The sequence below is a fragment of the Myotis lucifugus genome, unplaced genomic scaffold (assembly GCF_000147115.1).
Source record: "Myotis lucifugus unplaced genomic scaffold, Myoluc2.0 scaffold_151, whole genome shotgun sequence".
In the NCBI taxonomy this organism is placed as follows: Eukaryota; Metazoa; Chordata; class Mammalia; order Chiroptera; family Vespertilionidae; genus Myotis; species Myotis lucifugus.
The window spans coordinates 629653-641990 of NW_005871199.1; the positions used below are offsets into that span (position 1 = coordinate 629653).

The 12338-nt window shown below is 40.7% G+C and overlaps 1 protein-coding gene across 1 annotated transcript in view; it reads left to right on the top strand.

Moving 5' to 3' along the window:
- The window catches only part of NUP210L (nucleoporin 210 like), a 48472-nt gene that overhangs the window by 14215 nt on the left and 21919 nt on the right, over positions 1 to 12338 (top strand). Inside the window, exons 10-17 of the mRNA XM_023759305.1 lie at positions 498 to 638; positions 1723 to 1860; positions 2550 to 2705; positions 3210 to 3408; positions 3764 to 3909; positions 6422 to 6643; positions 8184 to 8357; positions 9113 to 9305. Of these exons, the coding sequence (XP_023615073.1) occupies positions 498 to 638; positions 1723 to 1860; positions 2550 to 2705; positions 3210 to 3408; positions 3764 to 3909; positions 6422 to 6643; positions 8184 to 8357; positions 9113 to 9305 (1369 nt within the window). The remainder of the gene's footprint in view (positions 1 to 497; positions 639 to 1722; positions 1861 to 2549; positions 2706 to 3209; positions 3409 to 3763; positions 3910 to 6421; positions 6644 to 8183; positions 8358 to 9112; positions 9306 to 12338) is intronic.

A 12338-nucleotide genomic window follows, 5' to 3' on the forward strand; every position in this document is an offset into this window, starting at 1 on the left:
CTCACTCTACAGCTGCACTTCAGAGACGGTTAGCGCTGTTTTGTAGGGTGAGAGTCGTCGTGTGAACATCAGATGACGTGTTCTACTCACTCTCCAGCATCTCCCCCCTCCCACCCCAAAGAACTGTCAACTTATAGAATGTCACAAATCCCTCTAAAATTTACCTAAGCTTGGACTCTTTCTATTTCTGATTACTTGCCATTAGTGGATCTTTCAAAAACTAGCACCACATTAGAATTACATCTTTCCGACTTAGAATTTCCATGAGGGAGAGCAAATATTTTTTTTCTTTCTTTTTTTATAGCAAAGGTGGAGATTTTATTGAAGAACAAGTACAGACTCCCACACAGGGAGGGGGAGAGAGTCCCGTTTTTATTTCTTTGTCCCCAGAATGCATAGCCGCGCTTTTTTTCTCTTTCTTTAATGCTTTGGGATTAAGATGGCTTCAGGGGAAAAGCATTTCTTCAGGCTTGTGTTGCTGTTGGGCTGATTTTCAGAATGTCAGGCTCACGTGCCAGTTCCCGATGGAGTACTTTGAAGAGCAGCTAACGACTGTGAATGGATCTTACCACGTAGTGAAAACCGTGAAAGATGGTGTCGTGGTGATAAGTGCCTGCCTGACTTCCATCCTTTCCCAGGTAGGAACCAGGAGGACTTCTTTGAATTCTGAGAATACCCATGACTCTTGGTAACCCTTGTTTTGCAAGCAGGTATATGGCATATCCCACCTTTATCTTTCACAAAAAATAAAAAACAGATAAACAGCTCTGGTCGAGTGGCTCACTTGGTTGGAGCATGGTCCCGTACACCAAAAGGGTACGGGTTCGATTTTCAGTCAGGGCACACATATCTAGGTTATGGCTTGATCTCGAGTCATGGGGTACACAAGAGACAACTCTTACCTCCCATATCAATGTTTCTCTCTGTCCCTCTCTTCTTTCTCCCTTCTTCTCTCTCTAAAATCAATAAACATATCCTTAGGTGAAGATAAAAAACACACCAAAAAAACTGATAAACAGTATACTTAGAAGTTTATACCTCTATAAATTTTCTATCCCAATCTGTGTTATTGCATGTATCTACATTTTATGGTTATTGTGTATTTATATCATTTGAAGTTCCTTTATATATTTTTATTGGTTTCAGAGAGGGAGAAAGAGATAGAAACATCAATGATGAGAGAGAATCATTGATTGTCTGCCTCCTGCAGGCCCCCTACTGGGTATCGAGCCTGCAACCTGGGCATGTGCCCTGACTGGGAATTGAACCATGACCTCCTGGTTCAGAGGTCAGTACTCAATCACTGTCCCACGCCTGCCAGGCTCCGCCCAGCATCTTTAAATGTTCTCTTTCTTTTATTATGAGTAGTTTGTAACATCCCTTTGCCTTTAGAGTTCATGTACTTAACTGATGAGTGTTGAAGGGTCTTTCTTTCTGAAACTATGATTTCCTTCCCTATGTTGATAAAACTTTTACTTCAGGAAACTTGAACTACTTTCTCTGATTGTGATACTTATTTTGGGCTTAGCAAAATTCCTTTCATTATTAATGAACCACAGTAGTTGTGCTTTTTTAATGAATAGGGACATTTATTTCTTTTATATATAGAAACTGGTTGAGTAATTCATTAGCACACCATGTTCTGGTGCTTTGAATATGAATGTGTATTATATGAAGAATCCTCCTAAAAGTTCTTTTGCTCCCTTTTTTCTGCTCTTCTAGAACAAAAATATTCAACCTATAAAACTTCCAGGTTTACATCAGCAAGAAGTGAAGATTTATTTACCCATCAAGCTAACCCCCAACTACTTGGCATTTCCTCATCATCCTATGGGAATGTTATATCGTTATAAAGTACAAGTATGTTGTCTTATAAAATGAGGTTTCACAAAGAGATAAGTCAGTTTCTTTGATAGCTTAATTTATTGAAATTTGGCTAATGTTAAATTCATTTTCCCCTAGTCCTAATAGTATAACTCAGTTTTTGGTGACAGCCAAATTATGCTCTTGAATACTGTCATCCTTACAAAACTTGGTATACTTTCTGTCTCTCCTCCATTTATTCTTTCCTTGTGAGTTTTATTTTTCCCCCCTAAATATGTTTTTAGTTATTTTAGAGAGAGATGAAGGGAGAGGGGGAGAGAGAGAGAAATATCAAAGATGAAAGAGAAGCATCAATTGTCTGCCTCTTGCATGCCCCCTAGTGGGGATTGAGCCAGCAAACCGGGCATGTGCTCTCACCTGGAACCGAACTGTGACCTCCTGGTTCATGGGTCAATACTCAACCACTGAACCACACTAGCCAGGCTCCTTGTGAGTTTTATAAGTTTTGTTAAGCTTCTTTGTGCCCTTTTTGACATTTTGTGAGACTGCCATTAATAATCTCCTTTTAGCACTTATCTTCCCCTTTTTACTGTAACATCAGTTTCCTCATGTGTCCAGAAATAATTTATTATATATTTTTAGTATTTCTTAAACTTTTTTACATCTCCATTTAAATTACATTTTTCTTCTATAGTAATTAAATATAAGGCTGTATTTTTTCACAGGTAGAGGGTGGCAGTGGCAACTTCACCTGGGCCTCTTCTAACGAAACAGTGGCCATGGTAACCACAAAAGGAGTGGTGACTGCTGGTCAGGTCAGAGGCAACAGTACTGTTGTGGCCCGAGATGTACAGAATCCTTTTCGATACGGAGAAATGAAGGTAAACAACCCTCCAAAGAGCTTCCTTATTACTCCTGAGATACTACTGCCTACATTTATTTCTTTTCTTTTCTTTGCTGTCTAAGAAGAAGGGAGAGGGAGAAAGAGATAGAAACATCAATGATGAAAGAGAATCATCTATCGGCTGCCTCCTGCATACCCCCCACTGGGGACCAAGCCCACAACCTGGGCATGTGTGCTGACTGGAAATCGAACCATGACCTTTCGGTTCATAACTTTTTTTTAATTGTTTTATTGCTTAATGTATTACAAACAATATTACATATGTCTCCTTTCCCCCCCCCCCCCTGCCCTTGACAATCCCCTGGCCTCCCCTACCCCCAGTGTCTTATGTCCATTGGTTATGCTTATATGCATGCATACAAGTCCTTCGGTTGATCTCTTACCCGCCCCCCCCCTCAGTTCATAACTTGATGCTCAACTGCTGAGCCACGCTGGCTGGACTGACATAACTTGCTTGAATGATTAATTTTCCCCCCTCTAGATATATGTCCTGAAACTGAACAAAATTGAACTGTTACCATATCGTGCTGATGTGGAGATTGGCCAGCTTATAGAAATCCCCATTGCTATGTATCACATAAACAAGGAGACCAGAGAGGCCATCGCGTTCTCAGACTGCTCTCTTTTATCCTTGGATCTACACATGGATAAGCAAGGAGTCTTCACTCTTTTCAAAGAAGGTGAGAGTAGGCTTTTTATTTTCTTCTTTCTTTGTCTTAGAATTAAAGGACAAATCATCAATTCAGAAACTACAAATTATATTATAAATTCACGTTACCTTTCTTTACAATACTTTTGTTTATTCTGTCAACTGCCCTTGTCGTAAGTGCCTCCTGAATGCCCCCTTCTGGGGATGGAGCCTGCAACCTGGGTATGTGCCCAGATGGAAATTGAACCCGAGGCCCTTTGGGGCATGGAATGACGCCCAAACAACCGAGCCACACCGGCCAGGGCGATTCTTTTATTTCTATAGGCTGATTTCCTTGAGAACCGAATGCTTGTTGCCCTACTGAAGTCATACTGTGTGATTTGCAGGTATTCAAAGACCTGGACCAAAGCACTGTTCCAGTACACACATAGCAGCCGCATCTCTGGGTCACATTCTGTTGACAGTGAGTGTAACTGAGTATGGAGAGTACATGGAAAGCAGTGCCACATTTGCTGCTTATGAGCCCCTAAAGGTGAGATATTTTATGGTAAGGACCTGGCATATCTTTCCATGGACTCCACTGTGTCTGCTTAGGGGCTTCCTTGCTGCCTGTGATCTCTATTAAAGATCACTGATATTTGTGTTCTCGTTACTTACCACTCTTTCTTTCTTTCTTTCTTTCTTCCTTTCTTTCTTTCTTTCTTTCTTTCTTTCTTTCTTTCTTTCTTTCTTTCTTTCTTTCTTTCTTTCTTTCTTTCTTTTGTTAATCTCACCCAAGAATATTTTTCCATTGCTTTTATTTATTTTTGTAAATATTTATATTGACTTAAAATTTTTTATTAATTTTTTTAAGAGAGGAGAGGAAGGAAGAAGGTGAGAGAGAGAAACATCAATGTGAGAGAGACACATTGATTGCTTGCCTCCCACACACACCCCAACTGGGGCCAGAGATTGAACCTTGAACCCAGGTACGTGCCCTTGACTGGGAATTGAACCTGTGACCCTTTGGTATGTGGGCTGATGTTCCAACCACTGAGAAACACCAGCCAGAGTTACTTACTACTCTCTTGTTTTTAGATCTACAGCTCTCCCATCAAACCTGAGTATTAGGGATCTTACTCCCTCAACTTTCTGCCACAGGAATATCTTTAAGTTGTATCAGCAAGTTTTAGATATTCCCCTGTCATTTTTAATGAGATATAAAATATGTATAAAGCACTATCTTAAGGGACTATTTCAGTTTTTACATATGCACATATCTCTGTAAGTACCACCCTGAATAATATATAAAATATTAGCATACTCTCTTTTGAAGAATTCTGAAAGAAAACATTCTAACTTAGGGAGGGAGTCAGTTATCTTTCACCCTTTGTACTTATTGATATTATTTATTGTTTTATTGATTTCAGAGAGGAAGGGAGAGGGAGCCAGAAACAGCAATGATGAGAATTAATGGTCGGCTGCCTCCTGCAGACCCCCAACTGGGGATTGAGCCCGCCACCCCGGCCTGTGCCCTTGACTAGAATCGAACCTGGGACCCTTTAGTCCTCAGGCCGACGCTCCATCCGCTGAGCTGTACCAGCCAGGGCGTACTTATTGATTTTAATACAACAGATTTTATTTTGGGCCCTAAGGATTGGTCCATTATAATTGGTACATTATGACAGATGGTAGTTTAGAATAAAAGTAGATAGAGCATGGTAGGCTTTCTAAACATTTAATTCTTTCAGGAGCTAACATTGATGTCTGTATAAGTTCATGCTGATAGATACTGACAAATCCTAAATTAATGCTCTTCCCATAAGGAGGCACCCATAGGTTCCCTGGACAGTTTCTCAGTGGTTAGAGCATTGGCCTTCAGACCGCACGGTCCCTGGTTCTTTCCCGCACCAGGCCTCATGTGGTGCAGGCGGGAGGCAACCAATCAATGTGTCTCTCGCACGTGGATGTTTCTCTCTCTCCCCCCTCTCTAAAAATCAATGGAAAAAATATCCTCGGGTGAGGATTTAAAAAAATATTTTAAAGAAAGGTGGCACCCATAGGGAAAAAGTTAACACTAATGAAAGAAGCAAGGTGAGTTATTAATTCTTTTTTTTCCAGAGTATACTTATTTAAAGCTGGGGACAGTGAAACAAGGATGGGCCTGGGATAGAGGAAGCAACAGAAGCTCGCTCACTGGAAAGTCAGAGAAAAGGGGGCCTCGGAGACAGGTTCAGGGCTAGTCCAGATGAGCCGCTGCTCCCCAGAGCTTCCCTGCTTGCAAGTGTCGTGGGGACCTTAGAGTTTAGGAGGTGCACGCCTGAGAGGGAAAAAAGGCGTGGGCATGTCCCCAGGAGGAAGAGCACCTAAGTTACTAATAAGACAACTTATTCATTATCTGGTCGGGGCTCCTGCAGGAGGCAACCAATCTATGCGTCTCTCTGATGTCGACATTTCTCTCCATCTTTCCCTTTCTCTTCCACTCTCTGTAAAAATCAATGGAAAAATATTCTTGGGTGAGGAGGTAGGTAGATAGACAGATGATAGATAAATAAATTGAATCCATTGTTAAAAAAAATTAGTACAGAGGAAAATGAAAGAAAAAAATGTTAAATAAAAAAAATTAGTACAGAGGATGAGACACATTCAAAGTGAAGAGGCATTGTATATTATTTCTTTTTTTTTTTTTAAAACAAGTGTTGTCAGAGACCACTGATTTTCTTTTTAAATATATTTTATTGATTTTTTACAGAGACGAAGGGAGAGGGATAGAGAGTTAGAAACATTGATGAGAGAGAAACATCGATCAGCCGCCTCCTGCACACCTCCTACTGGGGATGTGCCCGAAACCAAGGTACATGCCCTTGACCGGAATGGAACCTGGGACCTTTCAGTCCACAGGCCGACGCTCTATCCACTGAGCCAAACCGGTAGGGCTGTGTATTATTTCTAGTTTGGGATTGAGTCTAATGTCATTTCAGCATGGTAAAATAACCAGTTTTTTACTTTAGGAAATTGCTGAATTCCCTAACCAATCAAGGATTAATTTCTTTAAATGTCATCAGGCCATAAACCCTGTGGAAGTGGCATTGGTGACGTGGAATTCTGTGAAGGAAACAGTATTTGAAGGGGGCCCTCGTCCATGGATCTTGGAGCCCTCCCAATTCTTTTTGGAGTTGACCGCGGAGAAGACAGAGAAAATTGAAATAACACAAGTCCGGCTGCCAGCTAAGAGAAAACAGAACCAGTATATCTACCGGGTCCTGTGCCTGGACTTAGGAGAACAAGTAGGAAAACCACCTTTTTCTAACATTTCTTCTTGCAATACTACTACAAACCTTTTGTACATCTAGCCATTCCTTTTCAGATTCTAATGGATTTAGTTATGGACTAGATAGGAAAATTCTAATGATTGATTAAAGGATATTTTTCTTAAATCTCTACTATCCTTTCAATATACCCAAAGGTTTTGACTTGCTCATCTGAGAATTCTAACAATTCACTAACTAAGAGGTTCAAGATCTTTTTGTAGTAATGAACTTATTTCAATTACTTTATCACTATAATTTATTTCCTTGTTGTCTAGACTAGAGAACATACGGTTTTTCACGTCCAAAGAATTCGAGGAAGGAAAACTTAGTGTCATCTATGGTTAGCAATTTTGAAGAAACAGGTCTGTGCTGATAAGAGTAGCAGGTACCTTGCATTAGTTGAATTAGTCTGGATAATTTTTTGAAGTAGTGATGGATCCATCCACAGCTGTGACCTGCTTCTATCAAAACCAGTGGCAAAGGTTTACAGTTTGACTAGTGTTGAGAGTGCAGTGTATGACTGTGAAACAGCCAGGCTAACCAGCCTAATGGGGCTGTCAGTGTAGGGTTTTAACTTAAGAACTGTGCTAGCATCAACAAGCTTCTTCTTTTTTGTAATATATTTGTATTGATTTCAGAGAGGAAGGAAGAGGGAGAGAGAGATAGAAACATCCATGCTGAGAATCATGGATCGGCTGCCTCCTGCAAGTCCCCCGCTGGGGATCGAGCCCACAACCCAGGCATGTGCCCTTGACCAGAATCGAACCTGGGACCTTTCAGTTCATTGGCCGACACTCTATCCACTGAGCCAAACCGGCTAGGGCTCAACTGAGCTTCTTTATAATATCTCTAGTGAGCCAGCACCGGTTTGGCTCAGTGGATAGAGCGTCAGCCTGCGGACTGAAGGGTCCCGGGTTTGATTCCTTTCAAGGGCATGTACCTTGGTTGCAGGCACATCCCCAGTGGGGGGTGTGCAGGAGGCAGCTGATCGATGTTTCTCTCTCATCGATGTTTCTAACTCTCTATTCCTCTCCCTTCCTCTCTGTAAAAAATCAATAAAATATATTTAAAAAAAAAATCTCTAGTGAGCTCTATTGTGTATATAGCTAGCTGTTAGTAATTTCAGGCCTAATTACCCCCTTTTGAAGCTCTCTGCCTTCTTTTTGTTTCCACATCCTGTTATTCATTAGTACTGCCACCAGAGACGAGTTGAAACAGAAATCAATTTTTCTACTCTTTACCAACTGGTAACAAAAGACTTGGTGGAGGAAAAAACTGAAGTAATTGCTCAGTTATATATTTTTAATGTGCCTTTTTGTTTTCAAATTCCCATAATACCCTTGTTTCTCTTAGCACTGGCACAGACAAGAATTTTAATGTCTTTTAAGGAATTTGCCTGACTATAATGTCCAAAGAGACTCTATACCAGAATTTGAATAATTCTGACACCTGTAGATGGACAAACTGACATCAAGTGTCTCCGTACAATTACCCCTGCTCTGGTGTTGCCTTAAAGGTCCTGACATTTCGAATTGGAAATCACCCAGCTGTCTTGAACCCTAGTCCAGCTGTCGAGGCTGTGCAGGTGCGCTTCATATGTGCCCACCCTGCCAGCATGTCAGTAGCCCCAGTGTACACGGTGCCACCTGGTGCCCAGCCATGTCCTCTGCCACAGCACAACAAACAACTGGTAAGTAGAGTATTTCCAACTAGCATGGCACTTTTGTCTTCCATGCTCTAGAGATAAATGGTCTGAAATCATCTTTTGTCTATTAAAGTTAAGGAAATTGTTTTATTTGTTATTAATTCTCAGATAGTGTCTGAGAAGTTATTGAACTAGGTTAGAGTTGGCTACACTGAATGACACTTAATACCTAGTGCTTATAGTACCTAGCCAGCTTGTAATTTTTGGCAATAGACAATAACTTCTCTAAATAACTTCCAAATAGTTTTGCTGATTTCCTACCCTACCAGATCTTTTATTAGCATTATCAATAAGTAACAGAATTTACCTCTACTCCAAACCCATCATGAAGAATAATAATATGCAATAACATAGTTGGTAGGCAGGCAAGTTAGGAGAATGTTCTTATTCTTAGGAAATGCATGTGGAAATATTTAGGGGTAAAGTGCCATGATGCCTACGTAATTTTGCAAAAAAGAAGACGGAGGAGAAGGGTATGGAGGTCATAAATGGTGGTGGAAAAAAATAAATAGCTATTTTTAAAAAAGATACACATGTAGGGTGAGAAAGTAGAGGGAGAGAAAGAAAGCAAATGGTGACTTCACATGAAGTATGTGTAGGTATTCATGCTTTCAACATATCTGGAGGTTTGAAAATTGTCAAAGAATAAAATCGGGAGAAAACATGATCCCTAGCTTCAGGGTTATCTTACCAAGCCTCTTAAGAAGTTGTTGTTTTCTTTTCTTTTTATTTTAATGCAGATTCCTGTATCAAGCCTAAGGGACACAGTTCTGGAACTGTCAGTGTTTGATGAGCACAAAAGAAAGTTTGATAATTTCAGTTCACTCATGCTAGAATGGAAATCCTCAAATGAATCACTAGCTCATTTCGAAAATTACAATTCAGTCGAGATGGTAGCAAAGGATGATGGCAGTGGGCAGACGCGATTACATGGTACTGTGAAAATTTCTGAACGTTTTCCTATGCCTGCTAAAGGGTTCTGCATTACATATTTCCTTGTGGTGGTGGTTTGTTTCAGATTTTGTCATATCTCAACTTTCTTTCCTTTTTTTTTTATTTTGTTATTCCTCACCCCAGGATATTTTTCTATTGATTTTAGAGAGAGTAGAAGGGAGGGCAGGGAGAAAGAGAGAAAGATCTATGCGGGTCAGGGATCAAACCGGCAACCCAGGTATATGCCCTTGACTGGGAATCGAACTGTGATTCTTTGGGACATCGGCCAACACTCTAACCATTTAGCACACCAGCCAAGGCTCAACTTTCATCTTTGATCATTGCATTTTTTTAAAAACATAAAGGTAAATTTCCTTTTTTGAAAAGCTGTGGTCTAGGGTGCAATATTTCTCACAAGAACATCAAATTAAATTAATCTTAAAATATTGATCGCCTATTATTTGCCTAAGATTATGGAAATATTATTCATTTGTCAGCGAGTATGTATTGAATGGCTCTTACATGTCAGACTGTGTGCTAGGCACTTGGAGATATAGTGGTAAATGAAGCAGAAACAGCCTCTGCCTTCATAGAATTACAGTCTAATTGGTGAAGCCAGACTTTAAACATTATATTTGTGTTATGTGTTTGAAGGGCAAATATGGGGTGCTTTAAGAGCTTATAATAGGAGAACCTAACCTCGTGTAGAACAGGCTACCTTGAGAAAGTAACATGCTGAGACCTGAAGGGATGTTGAAAAGAGGAAATAGAAAGAATGAGCTGAATAAGGCGAGTGAGACTGACTTAAAGAGGCACTAGATGAGGTGCAAGATGAGGTCCTAAGAGGGCAGCAAGACCTCCTGCGCAATCTCTCATCAAGCCTCTGCTTGTGTCTGATGGCCCATTCACCAAAGCAAGCCACTTGGCCAACAACAGAGTCAGGGTGGGTAAGGAGCACTCAAGGATATGGATACCAGCAGGCATGATTCACTGCAGGCAATTAATATAACAGTTTACCCCTAGCCGGTTTGGCTCAGTGGATAGAGCATCGGCCTGCAGACCGAAAGATCCCAGGTTCGATTCCCGTGAAGGGCACTTATCTCGGTTGCAGGCTTCTCCCTGGACCAGGCCCTGGTTGGGGCTCCAGCAGGAGGCAACCAATCGATGTGCTTCTCTCACATCCTTATTTCTCTCTGTCTTTCCCTGTCTCTTCCACTCTCTCTAAAAATCAATGGAAAAATATCCTCAGGTAAGGATTAAAAAGATACAATAATAAAATAAAATAAATCCCCAAAGTGAAGAAGACAGTGGTACAAAAGGGTAACTTTTAGGTTTCTGGCATGAGCATTTGGATGGATGGTGTAACCAGTCAGTGGAATAAGAAACACCAGAGAAGGAGAACTACGTTCAGCCTTTCCTTACCCACAGGAGTTTACATTCAGAACAAGTTTAAAAGCTTAGGTAAAGGATATTAATATGTAGATACTATAACACTAACAGTATGATTCAATTGGTGTAAAAAGTGGTAGAGAAGCAAGAGATGTCCCTTGTGCCCTATAACAATCAATTACCAAATACCTTCATTGTTACCTTCTAAATATTTTTTTGTTCCATCCCTTCCTCTCTAACTTTCCTCTCTAACTTATCACCTCTACCCTGCATCACCAGGGTAGCCTCCCAAGGGATCTCATTTGGTGCTGCTACCCTCAAACCTCCACATTACTGTGCCGAATGATCTTTCTAAAATACAAATCTAGCCTGGCCGGCGTGGCTCTGTTGGTTGAGTGTTGTTCCATGCACCAAAAGGTCACCAGTTTGATCCCCGGTCAGGGCACATGCCCAGGTTGTGGGTTCAACCCCCGGTCGGGGTACGTGCAGGGAGCAACTGATAGCTATTTCTCCCTCACATCAATGCTGCTCTCTTTTCCTCCCTCTCCCTTCTCCTCTCTATAAATCAATAAAAACACATTTTTTTAAAACGTGCTTTCTTCTTAAAAAAAAAAAAAAGAAAACAAATCTGAATCTCCCTCTTAAAATTCTTTTTTTGGCTACTGTTTACTGAGCTCTCCTGAAATGCCAGGTATAGCACTAAATACTTTACTATATACATTTTCTCATGTAATCCTCATAACAACCATGACAGACTGGCATTATAACCCCGATTTTTAAAGTTTATTCGTTCATCAAACATTTCTTGCATTCTCACTATATTCTAGGCACAGTGTTAGGCCCTGGGATTATAACAGTAAGTAGGTGAAGCAATAAGTTCTCTGACATCAAAGCCTGTACTCTTCTTTTTTTTTTTTAATTCTCACTCGAGGTTATGTTTATTGATTTTAGAGAGGGGGGAAGGGAGAGAGAGAGAGAGAGAGAGAGAGAGAAGCATAAATCAGTTGCCGCCTCAGTGTGCCCTTACCCGGTATTAAACCCACAACCTAGGTATGTGTCCTGACTGGGAATCGATGGACCCATTGAGCCACACCAGCCAGGGCCAGCCTATGCTCTTGACCACTGACTGTGCTGCCACCATATTGCCTTCAGGGACTCCCCATGCATTTCAGGATACAATCCATATGTTGCCGCTTACTGTATTGACTCCTGCCTACTTTGGCTTCACTTATTACCATCCACATAGACCCTGCATTTTTTTCATATGCAACAACTTTAGATTCTTAACCATGACAAGCCTTGTCATACCTCTTTCCTTTGTCTATGTTGTATGTTCTCTTTTCTTGCATCTTCACTGGGCTAACATCTTCTTGTAATCTAGGAGTTTTCTGTCCCTCTATATTCCCAATCTAAGGGAAATATTTCTTCTTTATGCTGTTCTATATTCTGCATACATGTGCTCTGTTCATACTTCTATAATAACACTTACCACACTGTATTGCAGTGGTCGGTTTCCCTCTCCGTTGCCCTACTAAGCTGTAAGTTTCTTTGAAGGCAAAGATTGTGTTGTTTTCTTCATCTCTGTATCTTAATTACCTGGCATTCTATGTAGCATTTAGCAGGCCTTCAGTAAATCTTTGTTGA